Raw genomic sequence first — 20,516 nt, 5'->3', positions numbered from 1 at the left:
AGAACTAATTGGTTTATTAGCAAAGGTTTAACGATCACACTACACATTACCAGTTCATCCACCTGGCTCACAACCACCTGCCCCATCGTGGATCCTCCCAAACCCAACTGGCCGGGGTTTTATTGAGTCTTGTGAACATCACGTGACTGGCTAAGCCACTCCCACCTCAACAGCTGTGAGCATCCTCAGGGGTGCATACATTGGGTAGCCAAGGTTTCAAACCTCTCTGATTTCCGATTCACGGCGAGCAACACCACGGGAGATCCACCAGCGATGAGGGTGGCTGAAATTAAAATAGGAAATGCTGGAGATACTCCGCAGGTTTTTCCAGCGTCTGTGAAGAGAATCCTGAGAGGTTAAGCTGTCTTGTCACAGAAGCTGATGACCCACTGTGTATTTCCAGCATTTATTTCCCATTCGTCGAGTGGCTGGCACCGTTGATCCCACTATAGCCCACACCGTGCTGAGCTGCTGTTGTCACTTCGGTCAGATTGTGAGTTTGCGTGTGGTACTGAGTGCTGCGGATTCCAAGGTGCCAATTTGCAGATGAGACTTTAAACCGAGATCCCATCTGCCTGTTTGATTACTTGTCGAAGATCCCATGACACAGCCGTGGCTCACTGGTAGCACTCTTGCCCCTGAGTCAAATCCCACTCCCGAGACTTGAGCCCAAATTCCAGGCTGACACACCCAGTGCAGCACTGAGGGAGTGCCGCACTGTCGGAGGGGCAGTACTGAGGGAGTACCGCACTGTCGGAGGGGCGGTACTGAGGGAGCGCTGCACTGTCGGAGGGGCAGTACTGAGGGAGCCCCGCACTGTCGGAGGAGCAGTACTGAGGGAGCGCCGCACTGTCGGAGGGGCAGCGCTGAGGGAGTGCCGCACTGTCGGAGGGGCAGTACTGAGGGAGCGCTGCACTGTCAGAGGGGCAGTACTGAGGGAGCGCTGCACTGTCGGAGGGGCAGTACTGAGGGAGTGCCGCACTGTCGGAGGGGCAGTACTGAGGGAGCGCCTTACTGTCGGAGGGGCAGTACTGAGGGAATGCCACACTGTCGGAGGGGCAGTACTGAGGGAGTGCCGCACTGTCGGAGGGGCAGTACTGAGGGAGTGCTGCACTGTCAGAGGGGCAGTACTGAGGGAGCACCGCACTGTCGGAGGGGCAGTACTGAGGGAGTGCCACACTGTCGGAGGGGCAGTACTGAGGGAGCGCCTTACTGTCGGAGGGGCAGTACTGAGGGAATGCCACACTGTCGGAGGGGCAGTACTGAGGGAGTGCTGCACTGTCGGAGGGGCAGTACTGAGGGAGTGCTGCACTGTCGGAGGGGCAGTACTGAGGGAGCACCGCACTGTCGGAGGGGCAGTACTGAGGGAGTGCCGTACTGTCAGAGGGGCAGTACTGAGGGAGTGCTGCACTGTCAGAGGGGCAGTACTGAGGGAGCACCACACTGTCGGAGGGGCAGTACTGAGGGAGTGCCGCACAGTGGGAGGGGCAGTACTGAGGGAATGCCGCACTGTCGGAGGGGCAGTACTGAGGGAGTGCTGCACTGTCAGAGGGGCAGTACTGAGGGAGTGCTGCACTTCGAAGGTGCCTTCTTTTGGATGAGACGTTAAACCAAGGCCCCGTCTGCTCTCTCGGGTGGACGTAAAACAGATTGTGAAAGGTGCTATATAAATGTAAGTCTTTGTTCTTCAATCAAACAGGTTGTTGACAGTCTCCGGGTGGTAGTGGCTGCCTGGGAGGGCAGGGCCCCACTCTAATACTTCACCATCAGGAGAGAAAGAGCTGCCTGTCAAACCTCACTGCATCCCCCCCGCACTTCCTGCAACAACCTGTGTGTTTCTCACTGAGACGCAGTGAGCCACAATGTCTCCTTTCTGACCAAAAAAAAATTATTGTTCTGTCCTACAGCGGAAACTACTTTCAAATGAGTTAAATGTTGTGTATAAATAGGATTGCCTCAATGTGACATGTGCATCATTACTTATTTGTCCGTTGCCTTTCACAATTCCTGTTTAGAGCAAGTATTCAACTAAACTGCACAACTGACCTACTCCAGATGTTACTGCGGCATAGATTACAAGGGCAACAGGTTACTTCCTAATCTATTACTGGATCAGTTTCACAATATCCGACCACATTCATTGAAGCTTGCAGCGGGTAACTGAGCCGATTACAGCAGGCAAACCTCAGAAACACCATCTGCCTTGGGTTAGATGTTTTCAGCCATGGCATTGGTGAAGAGTCTGCAATTGGTCCTGACTGTCGGAGGGGCAGTACTGAGGGAGCGCCGCACGGTCGGAGGGGCAGTACTGAGGGAGCGCCGCACTGTCGGAGGGGCAGTACTGAGGGAGCGCTGCACTGTCGGAGGGGCAGTACTGAGGGAGTGCTGCACTGTCGGAGGGGCGGTACTGAGGGAGCGCTGCACTGTCGGAGGGGCAGTGCTGAGGGAGCACCGCACTGTCGGAGGGGCAGTGCTGAGGGAGTGCCGCACTGTCGGAGGGGCAGTGCTGAGGGAGTGCCGCACTGTCGGAGGGGCAGTACTGAGGGAGTGTCGCACTGTCGGAGGGGCGGTATTGAGGGAGTGCCACACTGTCGGGGGGGCAGTACTGAAGGAGCGCTGCTGTCTTTCAGATGAGACATTAAACCGAGGCCCCGTCTACTCTCTCAGTGGACGTAAAAGATCCCACGGCACTATTTGAAGAAGAGCTGGGGGAGTTCTGCCCAGTGTCCTGGGGAAAACATTTATCCTTCAAACAACATCACTGAAACAAATTATTTAGTCATTATCTCACTGCTGTTTGTGGGATCTTGCTGTGCGCACATTACCTGCCATTTTTACCACATTACAACAGTGACTACATTTTGGGACGTCCGGAGCTGCTTCCCAGTGTATGTGTATGATGGTGGGAAGGATTACACGGAATGCAGGTTAAGATGCTGCTGTGGTCGGCCCGGGGCAGTGGGCATCATGCGAGGCCTTTACGCACTAGGCCCTGATGGAGCCTCACTTCCATTGCTCACGGTATTAAGTCAACACCCTGTGTGTCGGGGAGCTGGAGCAGTAACAGTCTCTGAAACCTTTTGTGGTCCACCTGCCCCTGAGACCACTGATCGTCACTTCCAGGAAGGTCAACCTGGCACGAACTTCAAAACAAATGATTCGTTGTGTGGTCTGTGGCCAACCATCTGTGCTCTTCCGGGGCAGGTACAGCACGGGATTTGATACAGAGTAAAGCTCCCTCTACACTGTCCCAACAAACACTCCCAGGGCAGGTACAGGGGGTTAGATACAGAGTAAAGCTCCCTCTACACTGTCCCAACAAACACTCCCAGGGCAGGTACAGGGGGTTAGATACAGAGTAAAGCTCCCTCTACACTGTCCCATCAAACACTCCCAGGGCAGGTACAGCATGGGGTTAGATACAGAGTAAAGCTCCCTCTACACTGTCCCATCAAACACTCCCAGGGCAGATACAGCACGGGGTTAGATACAGAGTAAAGCTCCCTCCATCTACACTGTCCCATCAAACACACCCAGGGCAAGTACAGCACGGGGTTAGATACAGAATAAAGCTCCCTCTACACTGTCACATCAAACACTCACAGGGCAGGAACAGCACGGGGTTAGATACAGAGTAAAGCTCACTCTATCTACCCTGTCCCATCAAACACTCCCAGGGCAGGTACGGCATGCGGTTAGATAGAGAGTAAAGCTCCTAATACACTGTCCCATGAAACATTCCCAGGGCAAGTACAGCACGGGGTTAGATACAGAATAAAGCTTCCTCTACACTGTCCCAATCAAACACTCCCAAGACAGATACAGCATGGGGCTAGATACAGAGTAAAGCTCCCTTAACACTGTCCCATCAAACACTCCCAGGGCAGGTACAGCACGAGGTTAGATACAGAGTAAAGCTCCCTCTACACTGTCCCATCAAACACTCCCAGGGCAGGTACAGGGGGTTAGATACAGAGTAAAGCTCCCTCTACACTGTCCCATCAAACACTCCCAGGGCAGGTACATCACGGTGTTAGATACAGAGGAAAGCTCCCTCTACACTGTCCCATCAAACACTCCCAAAGCAGGTACAGGGGGTTAGATACAGAGTAAAGCTCCCTCTACATTGTCCCACCAAACACTCACAGGGCAGGCACAGCACGGGGTTAGATATAGAGTAAAGCTCCCTCTACACTGTCCCATCAAACACTCACAGGGCAGGTACATCACAGTGTTAGATACACAGGAAAGCTCCCTCGACACTGTCCCATCAAACACTCTCAGGGCAGCTACAGGGGGTTAGATACAGAGTAAAGCTCCCTCTACACTGTCCCATCAAACACACCCAGGGCTTTTGCAGCATGGGTTCAATACAGAGGAAAGCTCCCTCCACACTGTCCCATCAAACACTCCCAGGGCAGGAACAGCACAGCGTTAGATACAGAGTAAAGCTCCCTCTACACTGTCCCATCACACACTCCCAGGGCAGGTACAGCACTGGTTAGATACAGAGTAAAGCTCCCTCTACACTGTCCCATCATACACTCCCAGAGCAGGTACAGCACGGGGTTAGATACAGAGTAAAGCTCCCTCTACACTGTCCCATCACACACTCCCAGGGCAGGTACAGCACGGGTTAGATACAGAGTAAAGCTCCCTCTACACTGTCCCATCAAACACTCCCAGGGCACGTACAGCATGGGTTAGATACAGTGTAAAGATTCCTCTACACTATTCCATCAAACACACCCAGAGCAGGAACAGCACAGGGTTAGATACAGAGTAAAGCTCCCTCTACACTGTCCCATCACACACTCCCAGGGCAGGTACAGCACGGGTTAGATACAGAGTAAAGCTCTCTCTACACTGTCCCATCATACACTCCCAGAGCAGGTACAGCACGGGGTTAGATACAGAGTAAAGCTCCCGCTACACTGTCACATCAAACATTCCCTGGGCAGGTACAGCACAGGTTAGATACAGAGTAAAGCTCCCTCTACACTATCCCATCACACACTCCCAGGGCAGGTACAGCACGGGTTAGATACAGAGTAAAGCTCTCTCTACACTGTCCCATCATACACTCCCAGAGCAGGTACAGCACAGGGTTAGATACAGAGTAAAGCTCCCTCTACACTGTCCCATCAAACACTCCCAGGGCAGATACAGCACAGGGTAAGATACAGAGTAAAGCTCCCTCTACACTGTCCGATCAAACACTCCCAGGGCGGATACAGCACGGGTTCAATACAGAGTAAAGCTCCCTCTACACTGTCCCATCAAACACTCCCAGGGCAGGTACAGGGGGTTAGATACAGAGTAAAGCTCCCTCTACACTGTCCCATCATACACTCTCAGAGCAGGTACAGCACGGGGTTAGATACAGAGTAAAGCTCCCTCTACACTGTCCCATCACACACTCCCAGGGCAGGTACAGCACGGGTTAGATACAGAGTAAAGCTCCCTCTACACTGTCCCATCAAACACTCCCAGGGCACGTACAGCATGGGTTAGATACAGTGTAAAGATTCCTCTACACTATTCCATCAAACACACCCAGAGCAGGAACAGCACAGGGTTAGATACAGAGTAAAGCTCCCTCTACACTGTCCCATCACACACTCCCAGGGCAGGTACAGCACGGGTTAGATACAGAGTAAAGCTCTCTCTACACTGTCCCATCATACACTCCCAGAGCAGGTACAGCACGGGGTTAGATACAGAGTAAAGCTCCCGCTACACTGTCACATCAAACATTCCCTGGGCAGGTACAGCACAGGTTAGATACAGAGTAAAGCTCCCTCTACACTATCCCATCACACACTCCCAGGGCAGGTACAGCACGGGTTAGATACAGAGTAAAGCTCTCTCTACACTGTCCCATCATACACTCCCAGAGCAGGTACAGCACAGGGTTAGATACAGAGTAAAGCTCCCTCTACACTGTCCCATCAAACACTCCCAGGGCAGATACAGCACAGGGTAAGATACAGAGTAAAGCTCCCTCTACACTGTCCGATCAAACACTCCCAGGGCGGATACAGCACGGGTTCAATACAGAGTAAAGCTCCCTCTACACTGTCCCATCAAACACTCCCAGGGCAGGTACAGGGGGTTAGATACAGAGTAAAGCTCCCTCTACACTGTCCCATCAAACACTCCCAGGGCAGGTACATCACGGTGTTAGATACAGAGGAAAGCTCCCTCTACACTGTCCCATCAAACACTCCCAGGGCAGGTACAGGGGGTTAGATACAGAGTAAAGCTCCCTCTACACTGTCCCATCAAACACTCCCAGGGCAGGTACAGGGGGTTAGATACAGAGTAAAGCTCCCTCTACATTGTCCCACCAAACACTCACAGGGCAGGCACAGCACGGGGTTAGATATAGAGTAAAGCTCCCTTTACACTGTCCCATTAAACACTCACAGGGCAGGTACATCACAGTGTTAGATACACAGGAAAGCTCCCTCGACACTGTCCCATCAAATACTCTCAGGGCAGCTACAGGGGGTTAGATACAGAGTAAAGCTCCCTCTACACTGTCCCATCAAACACACCCAGGGCTTTTGCAGCACGGGTTCAATACAGAGGAAAGCTCCCTCCACACTGTCCCATCAAACACTCCCAGGGCAGGAACAGCACAGCGTTAGATACAGAGTAAAGCTCCCTCTACACTGTCCCATCACACACTCCCAGGGCAGGTACAGCACTGGTTAGATACAGAGTAAAGCTCCCTCTACACTGTCCCATCATACACTCCCAGAGCAGGTACAGCACGGGTTAGATACAGAGTAAAGCTCCCTCTACACTGTCCCATCACACACTCCCAGGGCAGGTACAGCACGGGTTAGATACAGAGTAAAGCTCCCTCTACACTGTCCCATCAAACACTCCCAGGGCACGTACAGCATGGGTTAGATACAGTGTAAAGATTCCTCTACACTATTCCATCAAACACACCCAGAGCAGGAACAGCACAGGGTTAGATACAGAGTAAAGCTCCCTCTACACTGTCCCATCACACACTCCCAGGGCAGGTACAGCACGGGTTAGATACAGAGTAAAGCTCTCTCTACACTGTCCCATCATACACTCCCAGAGCAGGTACAGCACGGGGTTAGATACAGAGTAAAGCTCCCGCTACACTGTCACATCAAACATTCCCTGGGCAGGTACAGCACAGGTTAGATACAGAGTAAAGCTCCCTCTACACTATCCCATCACACACTCCCAGGGCAGGTACAGCACGGGTTAGATACAGAGTAAAGCTCTCTCTACACTGTCCCATCATACACTCCCAGAGCAGGTACAGCACAGGGTTAGATACAGAGTAAAGCTCCCTCTACACTGTCCCATCAAACACTCCCAGGGCAGATACAGCACAGGGTAAGATACAGAGTAAAGCTCCCTCTACACTGTCCGATCACACACTCCCAGGGCAGGTACATCAATTTCTGGGAGGTGAGGGAGAGGAATTGTTGGCCCACTGCACTCAGTGCTTTCCCGTGTCGGAGGCTTTTATTGAGAGCCGTATTGGGGGCTGGTCTTTGCTGGTTTTGTGAGTCACAACAGGTGCACCATTTCTCTCACTGACATGTCCCAGGCCCTTATTCTGCTTGAGCCTTCCAGCTGATTCCTGCCTTCCAGATGTTGCTGAGATTGCATCGGAGACAATGCGACCAATCGGTTCTGTCTGTTCCCGTCCCCGAGTTAACTGGTCTGCTGAACAAGGCAGGAAATCAGGGCCTGTTTTCTTTGATGAAACCAAGTGTGTCAGTGCTGGGAACGGGTGCAATGTGTGAGAGGAAGGGAAAGTAGAGACCAGCGAACAGTTTGCGATGTACGGGACGTGGGAGGACAGACAGCCCGAGGGGAGAGAGGAATCCCACAGACCTGGGTCCCAGGATCACAGGAAACAATAGTGTGGATAATTCTCAGCTTGGTCGACAAGTCCCTCCATGGCCTCGCCCCTCCCAATCTTTGTAACACTCTCCAGCCCCTACACCCCTCTCTATCTCTGTAACCTCCTCCAGCCCCCACACCCCTCCCCATCTCTGTAACCTCCTCCAGCCCCTACACCCCTCCCCATCTCTGTAACCTCCTCCAGCCCCTACACCCCTCCATATCTCTGTAACCTCCTCCAGCCCTTACACCTCTTCCTATCTCTGTAACCTCCTCCAGCCCCTACACCCCTCCCTATCTCTGTAACCTCCTCCAGCCCCCACACCCCTCCCTATCTCTGTAACCTCCTCCAGCCCTTACACCCCTCCCTATCTCTGTAACCTCCTCCAGCCCCTACACCCCTCCCCATCTCTGTAACCTCCTCCAGCCCCTACACCCCTTCCTATCTCTGTAACCTCCTCCAGCCCTTACACCCCTCCCTATCTCTGTAACCCCTCCAGCATCTACACCCCTCCTTGTCTCTATAACCTCCTCCAGCCCTTACACCCCTCCCTATCTCTGTAAACCCTCCAGCATCTACACCCCTCCCTGTCTCTATAACCCCCTCCAGGCCCCTACACCCCTCTCTGTCATGTATTCAACTGTCATTGTAACCATGTATAAACTGACCTAAGTTTTACACCGTGAGAACATTGACCACTATGTGGTGAATTTGGGGGAGACACTCTTAACCTGGACTTTCAGGTATAAAAGGGGAAGCTCCACCCACCTTCATCACTTCACTGCTGACTAATAAAGGTTACTGGTCACAGAGTGACCTTCTCTCAAGTATGGGCCTCATGTGCATTTATACTGTATAGTAAGGACATATCATTGGCGACGAGGATGGGATTTAAACCACGTGAGCATGGCCACTAGCAGCACAGAAGAGAGGTAGTGTGTTGGTGATGATTGGGATGACTTTATTGAGAGACTACAGCAAAGTTTTGTCACTAAGGAATGGTTGGGACAGGAGTCGGCCGACAAACGCAGGGCTCATCTCCTGACGGTTTGTGGATCCAGGACGTACTCCCTGATGAAGGACCTTCTAGCGCCAGAGAAGCCGGCGGACAAGACGTTTGAAGAGCTCAGTAAGTTGATCGGGGAACACTTTAAACCGGCGAGCAGCATGCACCTGGCGAGACACCGGTTTTACACGCACCGGCGGCGAGAAGGGCAAAGCGTTCCAAACTTCGTGGCAGATCTCCGGTGACTGGCGAGCCTATGTAAGTTCCCAGATACATGCAGAGCGGAGATACTGCGAGACTTTTTTATTGAGGGCATCAGGCACACTGGGGTTTTCAGGAAACTGATTGAGACCAAAGACTTGACCCTAGAAAAGGCGGCTTTGATGGGCCAGACATTTATCTCAGGGGAGGAAGAGAAAATCTTGGTTTAAATGCAGCAAATGGACAGGGAGTCAACATTGTTAACGCGGCACACAGTTCTCCAGGCAGACAGGGGCAATCGGACAGGCCCGAGCATGTAGTCAAACCCAAAGGGGGAATTCAACAGAAACAATGGCTAGCTGAATGGCGATTCATGACATCGCAAGGGACAATGTGGCCAGTGATGGGGCCATCAACACCTGTCAATGGTGCGCTTAAGGACAGTTACAGGGACAGTCAGAGACGATTGACTGGTAATGGACCTTTTGTTTCCAACAACGGCTCATGTTGGAGGTGTGGAGGCAAACACACAGCCAGAGCTTGCAGGTATCAGCAATATACCTGCAGAAATTGCAACATCATCGGTCACTTGGCGCGTATGTGCAGGAAGCCTGCAGCCAGGTTGATGTTCGAGGAGGACGGGCCCGATGTAAGCCCTACGAGGCCAAATGAACGCTGGGGGAAATCGCTGGAAGCTGAAGTTCAGCGAGTTCATGTGGAGCACATATACAGTTCATACACCAGGACGCCACTGATAATGATGAAAGTGCTCCTCAATGGCATCCCAGTATCAATGGAGCTAGACACGGGGGCCAGCCAGTCCCTGATGAGTATCAAACAGTTCAACAAGTTGTGGGCGTCCAAGGCCAGGAGGCCAAAATTATTGCCGATTGACGCACAGCTACGGACATATACAAAGGAGATCATTCCGGTGCTAGGCAGTGCCACGGTAGTCGTGACCCACAAAGATTCGGAGAACAGGTTGCCACTCTGGATTGTCCCGGGGCACGGTCCCACACTACTGGGGAGGAGATGGCTTGCTGTCATGAACTGGAAATGGGGCGATGTCAATAAATTTCTTCTGTAGAACGAGTATCATGCTCACAGGTCCTGGACAAATTTGACTCATTATTTCAACCTGGCTTTGGCACTTTCATGGGGGCCAAGGTAGTGATTCACATAAACCCGGACGCCAGGCCAGTACACCACAAGGCCAGAGCGGTGCTGTACATGATGCGGGAAAAGATAGAATGCGAATTGGACCGCCTGCTGAGGGAAGGCATCATCTCGCCAGTCGAATTCAGTGACTGGGCGAGCCCGATCGTGCCGGTGCTCAAGGCGGATGGGTCGGTCAGGATATGTGGTGATTACAAGGCCACCATCAATCGGGTGTCACTCCAAGACCAGTACCCGCTACCGAGAGCGGAGGACCTCTTTGCGACGCTATCCGGTGGCAAACTTTTTTCAAAGTTGGACCTGACCTCAGCTTACATGACCCAGGAGCTGGCGAGTGAGTCGAAGAAGCTGACCACCATCACGACACACAAGGGATTGTTTGAGTACAACAGATGTCCGTTCGGGATTCGCTCGGCCGCCGTGATCTTTCAACGAAATATGGAAAGCCTCCTCAAGTCGATTCCAAGGACGGTGGTTTTTCAAGACGACATCCTCATTACGGGTTACGATACTGAAGAACACCTCCACAACCTGGAGGAGGTGCTACGCAGACTGGACCGGGTAGGTCTGCGACTGAAAAAGGTGAAATGCGACTTCCTAGCTCCAGAGGTAGAATTCCTGGAAATGAGGATAGCAGTAGACGGGATCTGACCTACTGCGTCCAAAACGGAAGCGATCCAGAGAGCACCCAGACCCCGTAACACGACGGAGCTGCGTTCGTTCCTGGGGCTCCTGAACTATTTTGGTAACTTTCTTCCCAAATTGAGCACGCTGTTAGAGCCGCTACACGTGCTCCTACGCAAAGGTCGTGATTGGGTCTGGGGGGACAACCAGGAAAGGGCTTTTGATAGAGCACGCAATTTGTTATGCTCCAACAATTTGTTAACGCTATATGACCCATGTAAGAAATTTGTGTTAACGTGCGATGCGTCGTCCTATGGTGTCGGGTGTGTGTTGCAGCATGTTAATGCCAATGGTCAGTTACAGCCGGTAGCTTATGCCTCCAGAAGTCTGTCCCAGTCAGAAAGGGGCTACAGGATGGTAGAAAAGGAAGCACTAGCATGTGTATATGCAGTAAAAAAAAATCACCAGTACCTGTTTGGCAGGAAATTTGAGCTGGAAACAGATCACAAACCCCTAACGTCCCTTTTGGCCGACAATAAGGCCATAAATGCGAATGCATCGGCCCGCATACAGAGGTGGGCACTTACGTTAGCCGCCTATGACTACACAATTCGGCACAGACCGGGCACTGAAAACTGCGCCAATGCACTCTGCAGGCTCCCACTAGCCAGCACCTAGAGGGCAACCGAGCATGCTGCTGAGATGGTCATGGCTGTTGAAGCTTTCGAAAGCGAAGGCTCACCCGTGACAGCCCGTCAGATCAACGTCTGGACAAATAGAGACCCGCTACTGTCTTTATTTAAGAAATGTGTCCTGAATGGGGACTGGGCAGCCACGTACAGGGCATGCCCTGAGGAATTTAAATTTTCACAGGCGCAAGGATGAACTCTCGATTCAGGCCGATTGCCTACTGTGGGGAAACTGAGTAGTCATGCCCCAGATGGGCAGAGAGATGTTCATCAGAGAACTCCACAATGAGCACCCAGGCATTGTCATGATGAAGGCAAATGCCAAGTCACACGTTTGGTGGCCAGGGATAGATGCAGATCTGGAACTTTGTGTTCGCAGGTGCAACACATGTGCCCAGCTGGGCAATGCTCCCAGGGAAGCCCCCCTTAGCCCCTGGTCCTGGCCCGCCAAGCCATGGTCATGCATCCATGTGGACTACGCAGGTCCTTTCATGGGAAAAATGTTTTTGGTTGTAGTAGACGCCTACTCCAAATGGATCGAGTGTGACATTCTGAATTCAAGCACATCCTCTGCCATGGTAGAAAGTCTACGGGCATTGTTCGCCACCCATGGTCTACTGGACATCTTGGTCAGCGACAATGGCCCGTGCTTTACAAGCATTGAATTCCAGGACTTCATTGCAGGAAATATATCAACCATGTCAGAACGGCACCGTTCAAGCCGGCCTCAAACGGCCAGGTGGAATGAGCAGTGCAGATAGTCAAACAGGGGATGCTCAGAATCCAAGGGGGTTCCCTACAAAGCCGCTTATCACGCCTCCTGTTGACCAATAGATCCCGACCACACTCGCTCACAGGGGTTCCACCCGCAGAGCTACTAATGAAAAGGACGCTCAAAACCAAGTTATCCCTTATACACCCGACCATGAAAGAAATTGTTGAGAGCAGGCGCCAGTCACAATGTGACTACCACAACGGGAATGCGAGGGCACGATGTATTGATGTCAATGACCCTGTCTTTGTCCTCAACTACGCTGCAAGACCCAAATGGCTCGCAGGCACTGTGATTGCCAAAGAGGGGAATAGGATTCTGGTAGTGAAACTTACCAATGGACAAATATGCCGCAAACATGTGGATCAAACAAAAAGGAGGTTCAGCAACCCCATAGAAGAAGCAGAGGAAGAACACGATGTAGAGTTCACTCCTCCACAGGTGACCGAACACCGGAACCAAGTGGAGGAGAGCCCAGTCACTGTGGGCAGTCCAGACAGGCCTGAGGCACCACAAACAGCAGACACTCAGGCCAGCGCCCAACAACCGGAGCCCCAACTCAGGCGCTCTACAAGGGAGCGTAAACCACCAGAGAGACTTAACCTGTGATCCCAATAAGACTTTGGGTGGGAGGTGATGTCATGTATTCAACTGTCATTGTAACCCATGTATAAACTGACCTAAGTTGTACACCATGAGAATATTGACCATTAGGTGGTGAACTTGTGGGAGACACTCCTAACCTGGACTTTCAGGTATAAAAGGGGAAGCTCCACCCACCTTCTTCACTTCAGTGCTGGCTAATAAAGGCTACTGGTCACAGAGTGGCCTTCTCTCAAGTACGGGCCTCGTGTGCATTTATACTGTATAGTAAGGACATATCACTCCCTATCTCTGTAAACTCCAGCCCTTACACCCCTCCCTATCTCTGTAACCCCCTCCAGCCCCACAATCCCTCCCTATCTCTGTAACCTCCTCCAGACCCTACACCCTCCCTATCTCTGTAACCTCCTCCAGACCCTACACCCTCCCTATCTCTGTAACTCCCTCCAGCCCCCTACACCCCTCCCTATCTCTGTAACCCCCTCCAGGCCCCTACACCCCTCCCTATCTCTGTAACCCCCTCCAGGCCCCTACACCCCTCCCTATCTCTGTAACCCCCTCCAGGCCCCTACACCCCTCCCTATCTCTGTAACCTCCTCCAGCCCCTACACCCCCCATCTCTGTAACCACCTCCAGCCCCACAACCCCTCTTTATCTCTGTAACCCCCTCCAGTCCCTACACCTCTCCCTAGCTCTGTAACCTCCTCCAGCCTCTACACCTCTCCCTATCTCTGTAACCTCCTCCAGCCCCTACTACACTCCCTATCTCTGTAACCTCCCCCAGCCCCATAACCCCCTGCACTCCTCTAATTCTGCCCTCTTGAGCATCCCTGATTATAATCGCTCAACCATTGGTGGCCGTGCCTTCTGTTGCCTGGGCCCCAAGCTCTGGAACTCCCTCCATAAACCTCTCCGCCTCTCTCTCCTCCTTTAAGACGCTCCTTAAAACCGACCTCTTTGACCAAGTTTTTGGTCACCTGTCCCTAATATCTCCTTATATGGTGTCAAATTTTTATCTCATAACACTCCTGTGAAGCCTCAGGTCGTTTCATTACGTTCTAGGCGCTATATAAATCCAGGTAGTTGTTGTTGGAGAGGGGGAGGGGTGGAACACATTAACATTTCATTACCAGGTGGCTTTGTGAATAAGATGTTTTATTTGAAATTTAGAAAACTACAAGCAACAATTTATAGCCGTAAACATGAGGGATCTATGTGACAGTTGGTGAACTCGCTGCACTCCGGAGGGGCAGTATACCTGAGGATCTCCGCCTCTGATCCCCATCCAGCGCGCAGCCCACAACACCGCCCTCACCGTGGGAGGGGTAACGGTGAGCCTTTGAGCAGAGGTCCTGGCCTGTGACTGCCCCCAGATAGAGATGGGCGGGGGGGGCGAAGGTTGATGCCAGCCTGCCGCGCTTCTCCCAGCGAGGGTCTGGCCCCCATCACTGGACCCCAGTAACAGGCAGACGACACCCCATGCCACCCCTCCCTCTGCCGCTCACGCACAAGGTGGCGTGACCCAGTCCCAGTCCCCTGCCTCGGGGGGGGGCGAGGGGGCAGCTCTGTGCTGACCCTCGCTCTCACCTTCCCAGCCCCCTGTGCCCGGTCTGGCATTGCCCGAATGGGATGATCAAACATTCACCGCGCGAGAGGCGGCAAACCCGTGTCCCCCAGGGAGAGGGGGCGGCACTCGGTGAGATCACCGGTCGCAATTTACCCCTGGGACACGTGCCTTAATAATCTGTACACCAGAGTCTAGAACCCCGCCACCCCCCCACACTGCGCCCCGCCCACCCCCCCCCCCCACAGTGTCCGTCTGCCACCCACACACGCTGCCTCCCCCACAAACACACTCTGCACCCCCCCGACATAGCCCCCCCCCCACACGCTGCCCCTCCCACACACACACACGCTGCCCCCCCCACACACACGCTGCCCCCCCCCACAAACACACTCTGCACCCCTCCACAAACACACTCTGCACCCCCCTCCCACACACACACACACACACACACACACTGCCCCCCTACACACTGCCCCCCCCCACACACACACTGCCCCCCCCCACACTCACACTGCCCCCCCACACTCACACTGCCCCCCCTACATACTGCCCCCCCCCCACACACACTGCCCCCCCACACTCACACTGCCCCCCCACACACACACTGACCCCCCACACACACACACTGCCCCCCCACACTCACACTGCCCCCCCACACTCACACTGCCCCCCCCACACTCACACTGCCCCCCCACACTCACACTGCCCCCCCCACATTCACACTGCCCCCCCACACACACACACTGCCCCACACACACACTGCCCCCCCACACTCACACTGCCCCCCCCACACTCACACTGCCCCCCCACACACACACACACTGCCCCACACACACACTGCCCTCCCCACACACACACACTGCCCTCCCCACACACACACAGCCCCCCCCACACACACTGACCGCCCACACACACTGCACCCCCCCACACTCACACTGCACCCCCCCACACTCACACTGCCGCCCCCCCCCACACTCACACTGCCCCCCCCACACACACTGCCCCCCCACACTCACACTGCGCCCCCCACACACACACTGCCGCCCCCCCCCACACTCACACTGCCCCCCATACACACTGCCCCCCCACACACACTGCCCCCCCACACACGCACTGCCCCCCCCACTCACACTGCCTCCCCCACACACACTGCCCCCCCACACACGCACTGCCCCCCCCCACTCACACTGCCTCCCCCACACACACACTGCCCCCCCACACACATTGCTCCCCCACACACACACACACTGCCCCCCCACACACACACACTGCCACCCCCACACACACACTGACCCCCCACACACACACACTGCCCCCCCCACACACACACTGCCCCCCACATACACACACTGCCCCCCCACACACATACACTGCCCCCCCCACACACACTGACCCCTCCACACATACACACTGCCCCTCCACACACACACTGCCCCCCCCCACACACACACTGCCCCCCCCCCCACACACACACTGCCCCCCCCACACACACTGCCCCCCCCACACATACACTGCCCCCCCCCACACACATTGCCCTCCCCCACACACACACTCACACTGCCCCCCCCACACACACACACACTGCCCCCCACACACACTCACACTGACCCCGCCCCCCCCACACACACACTCACACTGCCCCCGCCCCCCCGACACACACACTCACACTGCCCCCCCCACACACACACTCACACTGCCCCCCCCCCACACACACACTCACACTGCCCCCCCCACACACACACTCACACTGCCCCCCCCCACACACACACTCACACTGCCCCCCCCACACACACACTCACACTGCCCCCCCCCACACACACACTGCCCCCCCACACACACTGCCCCCCCCACACACACTGCCCCCCCACACACTCGCTGCCCCCCCCACACACACTGCCCCCCCCACACACACACTGCCCCCCCCACACACACTGCCCCCCCCACACACACACTCACACTGCCCCCCCCCACACACACACACACACTGCCCCCCCCACACACACACTGCCCCCCCCACACACACTGCCCCCCCCACACACACTCACACTGCCCCCCCCACACACACACACACACTGCCCCCCCCCCACACACACACACACACTGCCCCCCACACACACACACTCACACTGCCCCCGCGCCCCCCCCACATACACTCACACTGCCCCCGCCCTCCCCACACACACACTCACACTGCCCCCCCCACACACACACTCACACTGCCCCCCCCCCCACACACACACTCACACTGCCCCCCCCACACACACACACTCACACTGCCCGCCCCCCCCCCCCCCCCACACACACACACACTGCCCACGCGCCCCCCGCCCCACATTTAACGATCGGTCTGCCTCGGGCTGTGAGTGATGCTGGGTGAGATTAAATCCACTGACAGCCCTTCACCACTTTGACATTCACAATGAAGTGTTCAGTGACCCCTGGAATGCCCGGAGTGTGCTGGGCCGGAGATGTCTGGGAAGCCCAGGGATGATGTAGAGGGTGAGCAGGATCAGGGCACGTGGCAGTGGCTGTGATCCTGGCCCAGCGAACCCCAGGTACGGACTAATCCGAGGGATGCAGGTTGCAATCGCGCCAGTGCGGGATGAGAGTTTGTGGACACGGTGGGAGCCAGGCCGGGCCGGGCTACACATAGAAACATAGAAACATAGAAAATAGGTGCAGGAGTAGGCCATTCGAGCCTGCACCACCATTCAATATGATCATGGCTGATCATGCAACTTCAGTATGGATTCCCGGGACAGCAGGACTGACATATGAAGAAAGAACATAGAATGTAAGAACATAAGAATTAGGAACAGGAGTAGGCCATCTAGCCCCTCGAGCCTGCTCCGCCATTCAAAAAGATCATGGCTGATCTGGCCGTGGACTCAGCTCCACTTACCCGCCCGCTCCCCATAACCCTTAATTCCCTTATTGGTTAAAAATCTATCTATCTGTGATTTGAATACATTCAATGAGCTAGCCTCAACTGCTTCCTTGGGCAGAGAATTCCACAGATTCACAACCCTCTGGGAGAAGAAATTCCTTCTCAACTCGGTTTTAAATTGGCTCCCCCATATTTTGAGGCTGTGCCCCCTAGTTCTAGTCTCCCCGACCAGTGGAAACAACCTCTCTGCCTCTATCTTGTCTATCCCTTTCATTATTTTAAATGTTTCTATAAGATCACCCCTCATCCTTCTGAACTCCAACGAGTAAAGACCCAGTCTACTCAATCTATCATCATAAGGTAACCCCCTCATCTCCGGAATCAGCCGAGTGAATCGTCTCTGTACCCCCTCCAAGGCTAGTATATCCTTCCTTAAGTAAGGTGACCAAAACTGCACGCAGTACTCCAGGTGCGGCCTCACCAATACCCTGTACAGTTGCAGCAGGACCTCCCTCCTTTTGTACTCCATCCCTCTCGCAATGAAGGCCAACATTCCATTCGCCTTCCTGATTACCTGCTGCACCTGCAAACTAACTTTTTGGGATTCATGCACAAGGACCCCCAGGTCCCTCTGCACCTCAGCATGTTGTAATTTCTCCCCATTCAAATAATATTCCCTTTTACTGTTTTTTTTTCCAAGGTGGATGACCTCACATTTTCCGACATTGTATTCCATCTGCCAAACCTTAGCCCCTTTGCTTAACCTATCTAAATCTCTTTGCAGCCTCTCTGTGTCCTCTACACAACCCGCTTTCCCACTAATCTTTGTGTCATCTGCAAATTTTGTTACACTACACTCTGTCCCCTCTTCCAGGTCATCGATGTATATTGTAAACAGTTGTGGTCCCAGCACTGGATCGACTAGGCTTACACTCACTGGAATTTAGAAGAATGAGAGGGGATCTCATTGAAAAGTATAAAATTCTGACGGGACTGGACAGGTTAGATGCAGGAAGAATGTTCCCAATGTTGGGGAAGTCCAGAACCAGGGGTCACAATCTGCTTTCCTGCTTTCTCTCCATACCCGCTGATCCCTTTAGCCATAAGGGCCACATCTAACTCCCTTTTGAATATATCTAACGAACTGGCCTCAACAACTTTCTGCGGTAGAGAATTCCACATGCTCACAATTCTCTGAGTGAAGAAGTTTCTCCTCATCTCGGTCCTAAATGGCCTGCCCCTTATCCTTAGACTGTGTGTCCCGGTTCTGGACTTCCCCAACATCGGGAACATTCTTCCTGCATCTAACCTGTCCAGTCCCGTCAGAATTTTATATGTTTCTATGAGATCCCCTCTCATCCTTCTAAAGTCCAGTGAGTGTAAGCCCAGTCGATCCAGTCTCTCCTCATATGTCAGTCCTGCCATCCCGGGAATCAACACTGACTTGTTGCCAAGTGCAGGCGCTGCACATGTCCCTGGCATTGTCCAACAGGGTGGCGTAGAGCAGCGGGTGGACACAGGTGTTGAGGGACACCAGCGCCTTGCTGACCTGGTAGGCTGTGTAGATGGGGCTGAGCTGCCCCCGGTCCAGCTGGTGCCAACGGCGGTACAGGTTGACATTGCGCAGCACGGTGTAGGGGACGAAGGACATGGCGTACAGCATGACCACCACCGCCGCCAGCAGCGCCACCCGCCTCTTCTCCGGCCCGTCCACGCCGCGACTGCCACGGACCGCTCGCAGTATGGCCAGGTAGCAGAGCAGGGTCACGGCGAAGGGCAGGGCGCAGCCGAAGGCGGCCAGGAACAGGCTGTAGGTGATGTACTGGGGCAACGCTTCATACCGGGCCGTGCCCAAGCACTCCGACCTGTTGCCCTCCATCGTCACCTCGGAGAAGGCCAGCGTGGGCGCGGTGATAGCGATGGCCAGCACCCAGGTCACAAGGCTCGCCACCCTGGCGTGCTTTGGGCGCAGGTGGTTGTGGGTGAACATGGGGTGCACGATGCCCAGGTAGCGGTTCAGGCTGATGCAGGTGATGAACAGTGCACTGCCATACAAGTTGCAGGTGAATAGGAAGCGTTCGACTTTACACAGCCAGCCCCCAAACATCCAGTCCTTGCCGTTGGAGTAATAGGCCACCAACAGCGGCAGGGTGACCACATACGACAGGTCATTCACGGCCAGGTTGAAGGCGTAGGTGATGCCGCTGTGCCAGGGTTTGTCATGGCCCAGGAACAGCCAGATGGCCAGACTGTTCCCCAGGAACGCCACCACAAACTCCACTCCAAACAGCGGGGGCAGAATCGCCTGCTGGATATCCCCGTGCGAAGCGTTGGACCAACTATTGGCAGCTCCCACCATTCTCACTTGTCTTCAGCCGCTCAGCTCTTGCTCCCACAGCTCACTGGCTCGGCTCAGTGCCCCAGCTCTCTGACATCCTGCAGATATAACGAGAGGCATTAACAGGCTTCCTAAAATGACAAGACAATCACCCAGCGTCAGCTCCCTCGCCCAGCGACAGCAGCCGAGTGCATTCAGCAAAGTTTCACTTTGAACCTGTAGATAATTGTCGCCGGGACCCAGAGAGATGATGCCAAGCAGTCCCTCCCACAAATACCCAGCCACGGCGCGACTCTGCAAACAAGCATTCCACAGTTCTGTGTATAAATGGGAACAGCGCCTTGAATAACAAACTTTGAGGAAATAAACACTCACTTCTCTTCCATATTTGTTCCAATCACCCCTGTACTTGGAGTGAGGCGGGACTGCTTTACTTACGCTCAGTACTACCCTGCTCCCAGGGCACCGAGAGCAGACAGAAAGTGACTGATTACCAGACATTCACAAACATTAACCTCTGTGAGGATCTGCTTTCAGATGTGGAATGTGTCTCTCCAGGAATCAACAAACGCTGTAATTCCATATGCTGGATTATACCGTCTGTCATTTCTGTCAATTTGGTTAGCAGGTGGTTAAGGAAAGGACAAATGACCCATTTTGTAGCGTCTTTCACGAACTCAGGACGTCCCAACGACACTTCAGTGCGGGACTGAGGGAGCGCTGCACTGTCGGAGGGGCAGTACTGAG

General features: G+C 54.1%; 1 protein-coding gene across 1 annotated transcript in view; it reads right to left on the bottom strand.

The window, feature by feature from the left end:
• Positions 1 to 18,821: 18,821 nt before the first annotated feature.
• Positions 18,822 to 20,516, bottom strand: part of ppan (peter pan homolog) — a 41,978-nt gene continuing 40,283 nt past the window's right edge. The window contains exon 13 of the mRNA XM_070867406.1: positions 18,822 to 19,770. Within this exon, the coding sequence (XP_070723507.1) occupies positions 18,837 to 19,770 (934 nt within the window). The 3' untranslated portion in view covers positions 18,822 to 18,836. The remainder of the gene's footprint in view (positions 19,771 to 20,516) is intronic.

Source organism: Pristiophorus japonicus, chromosome 24 (genome assembly GCF_044704955.1).
Source record: "Pristiophorus japonicus isolate sPriJap1 chromosome 24, sPriJap1.hap1, whole genome shotgun sequence".
In the NCBI taxonomy this organism is placed as follows: domain Eukaryota; kingdom Metazoa; phylum Chordata; class Chondrichthyes; family Pristiophoridae; genus Pristiophorus; species Pristiophorus japonicus.
This window is presented reverse-complemented; position numbering and strand designations above follow the sequence as displayed.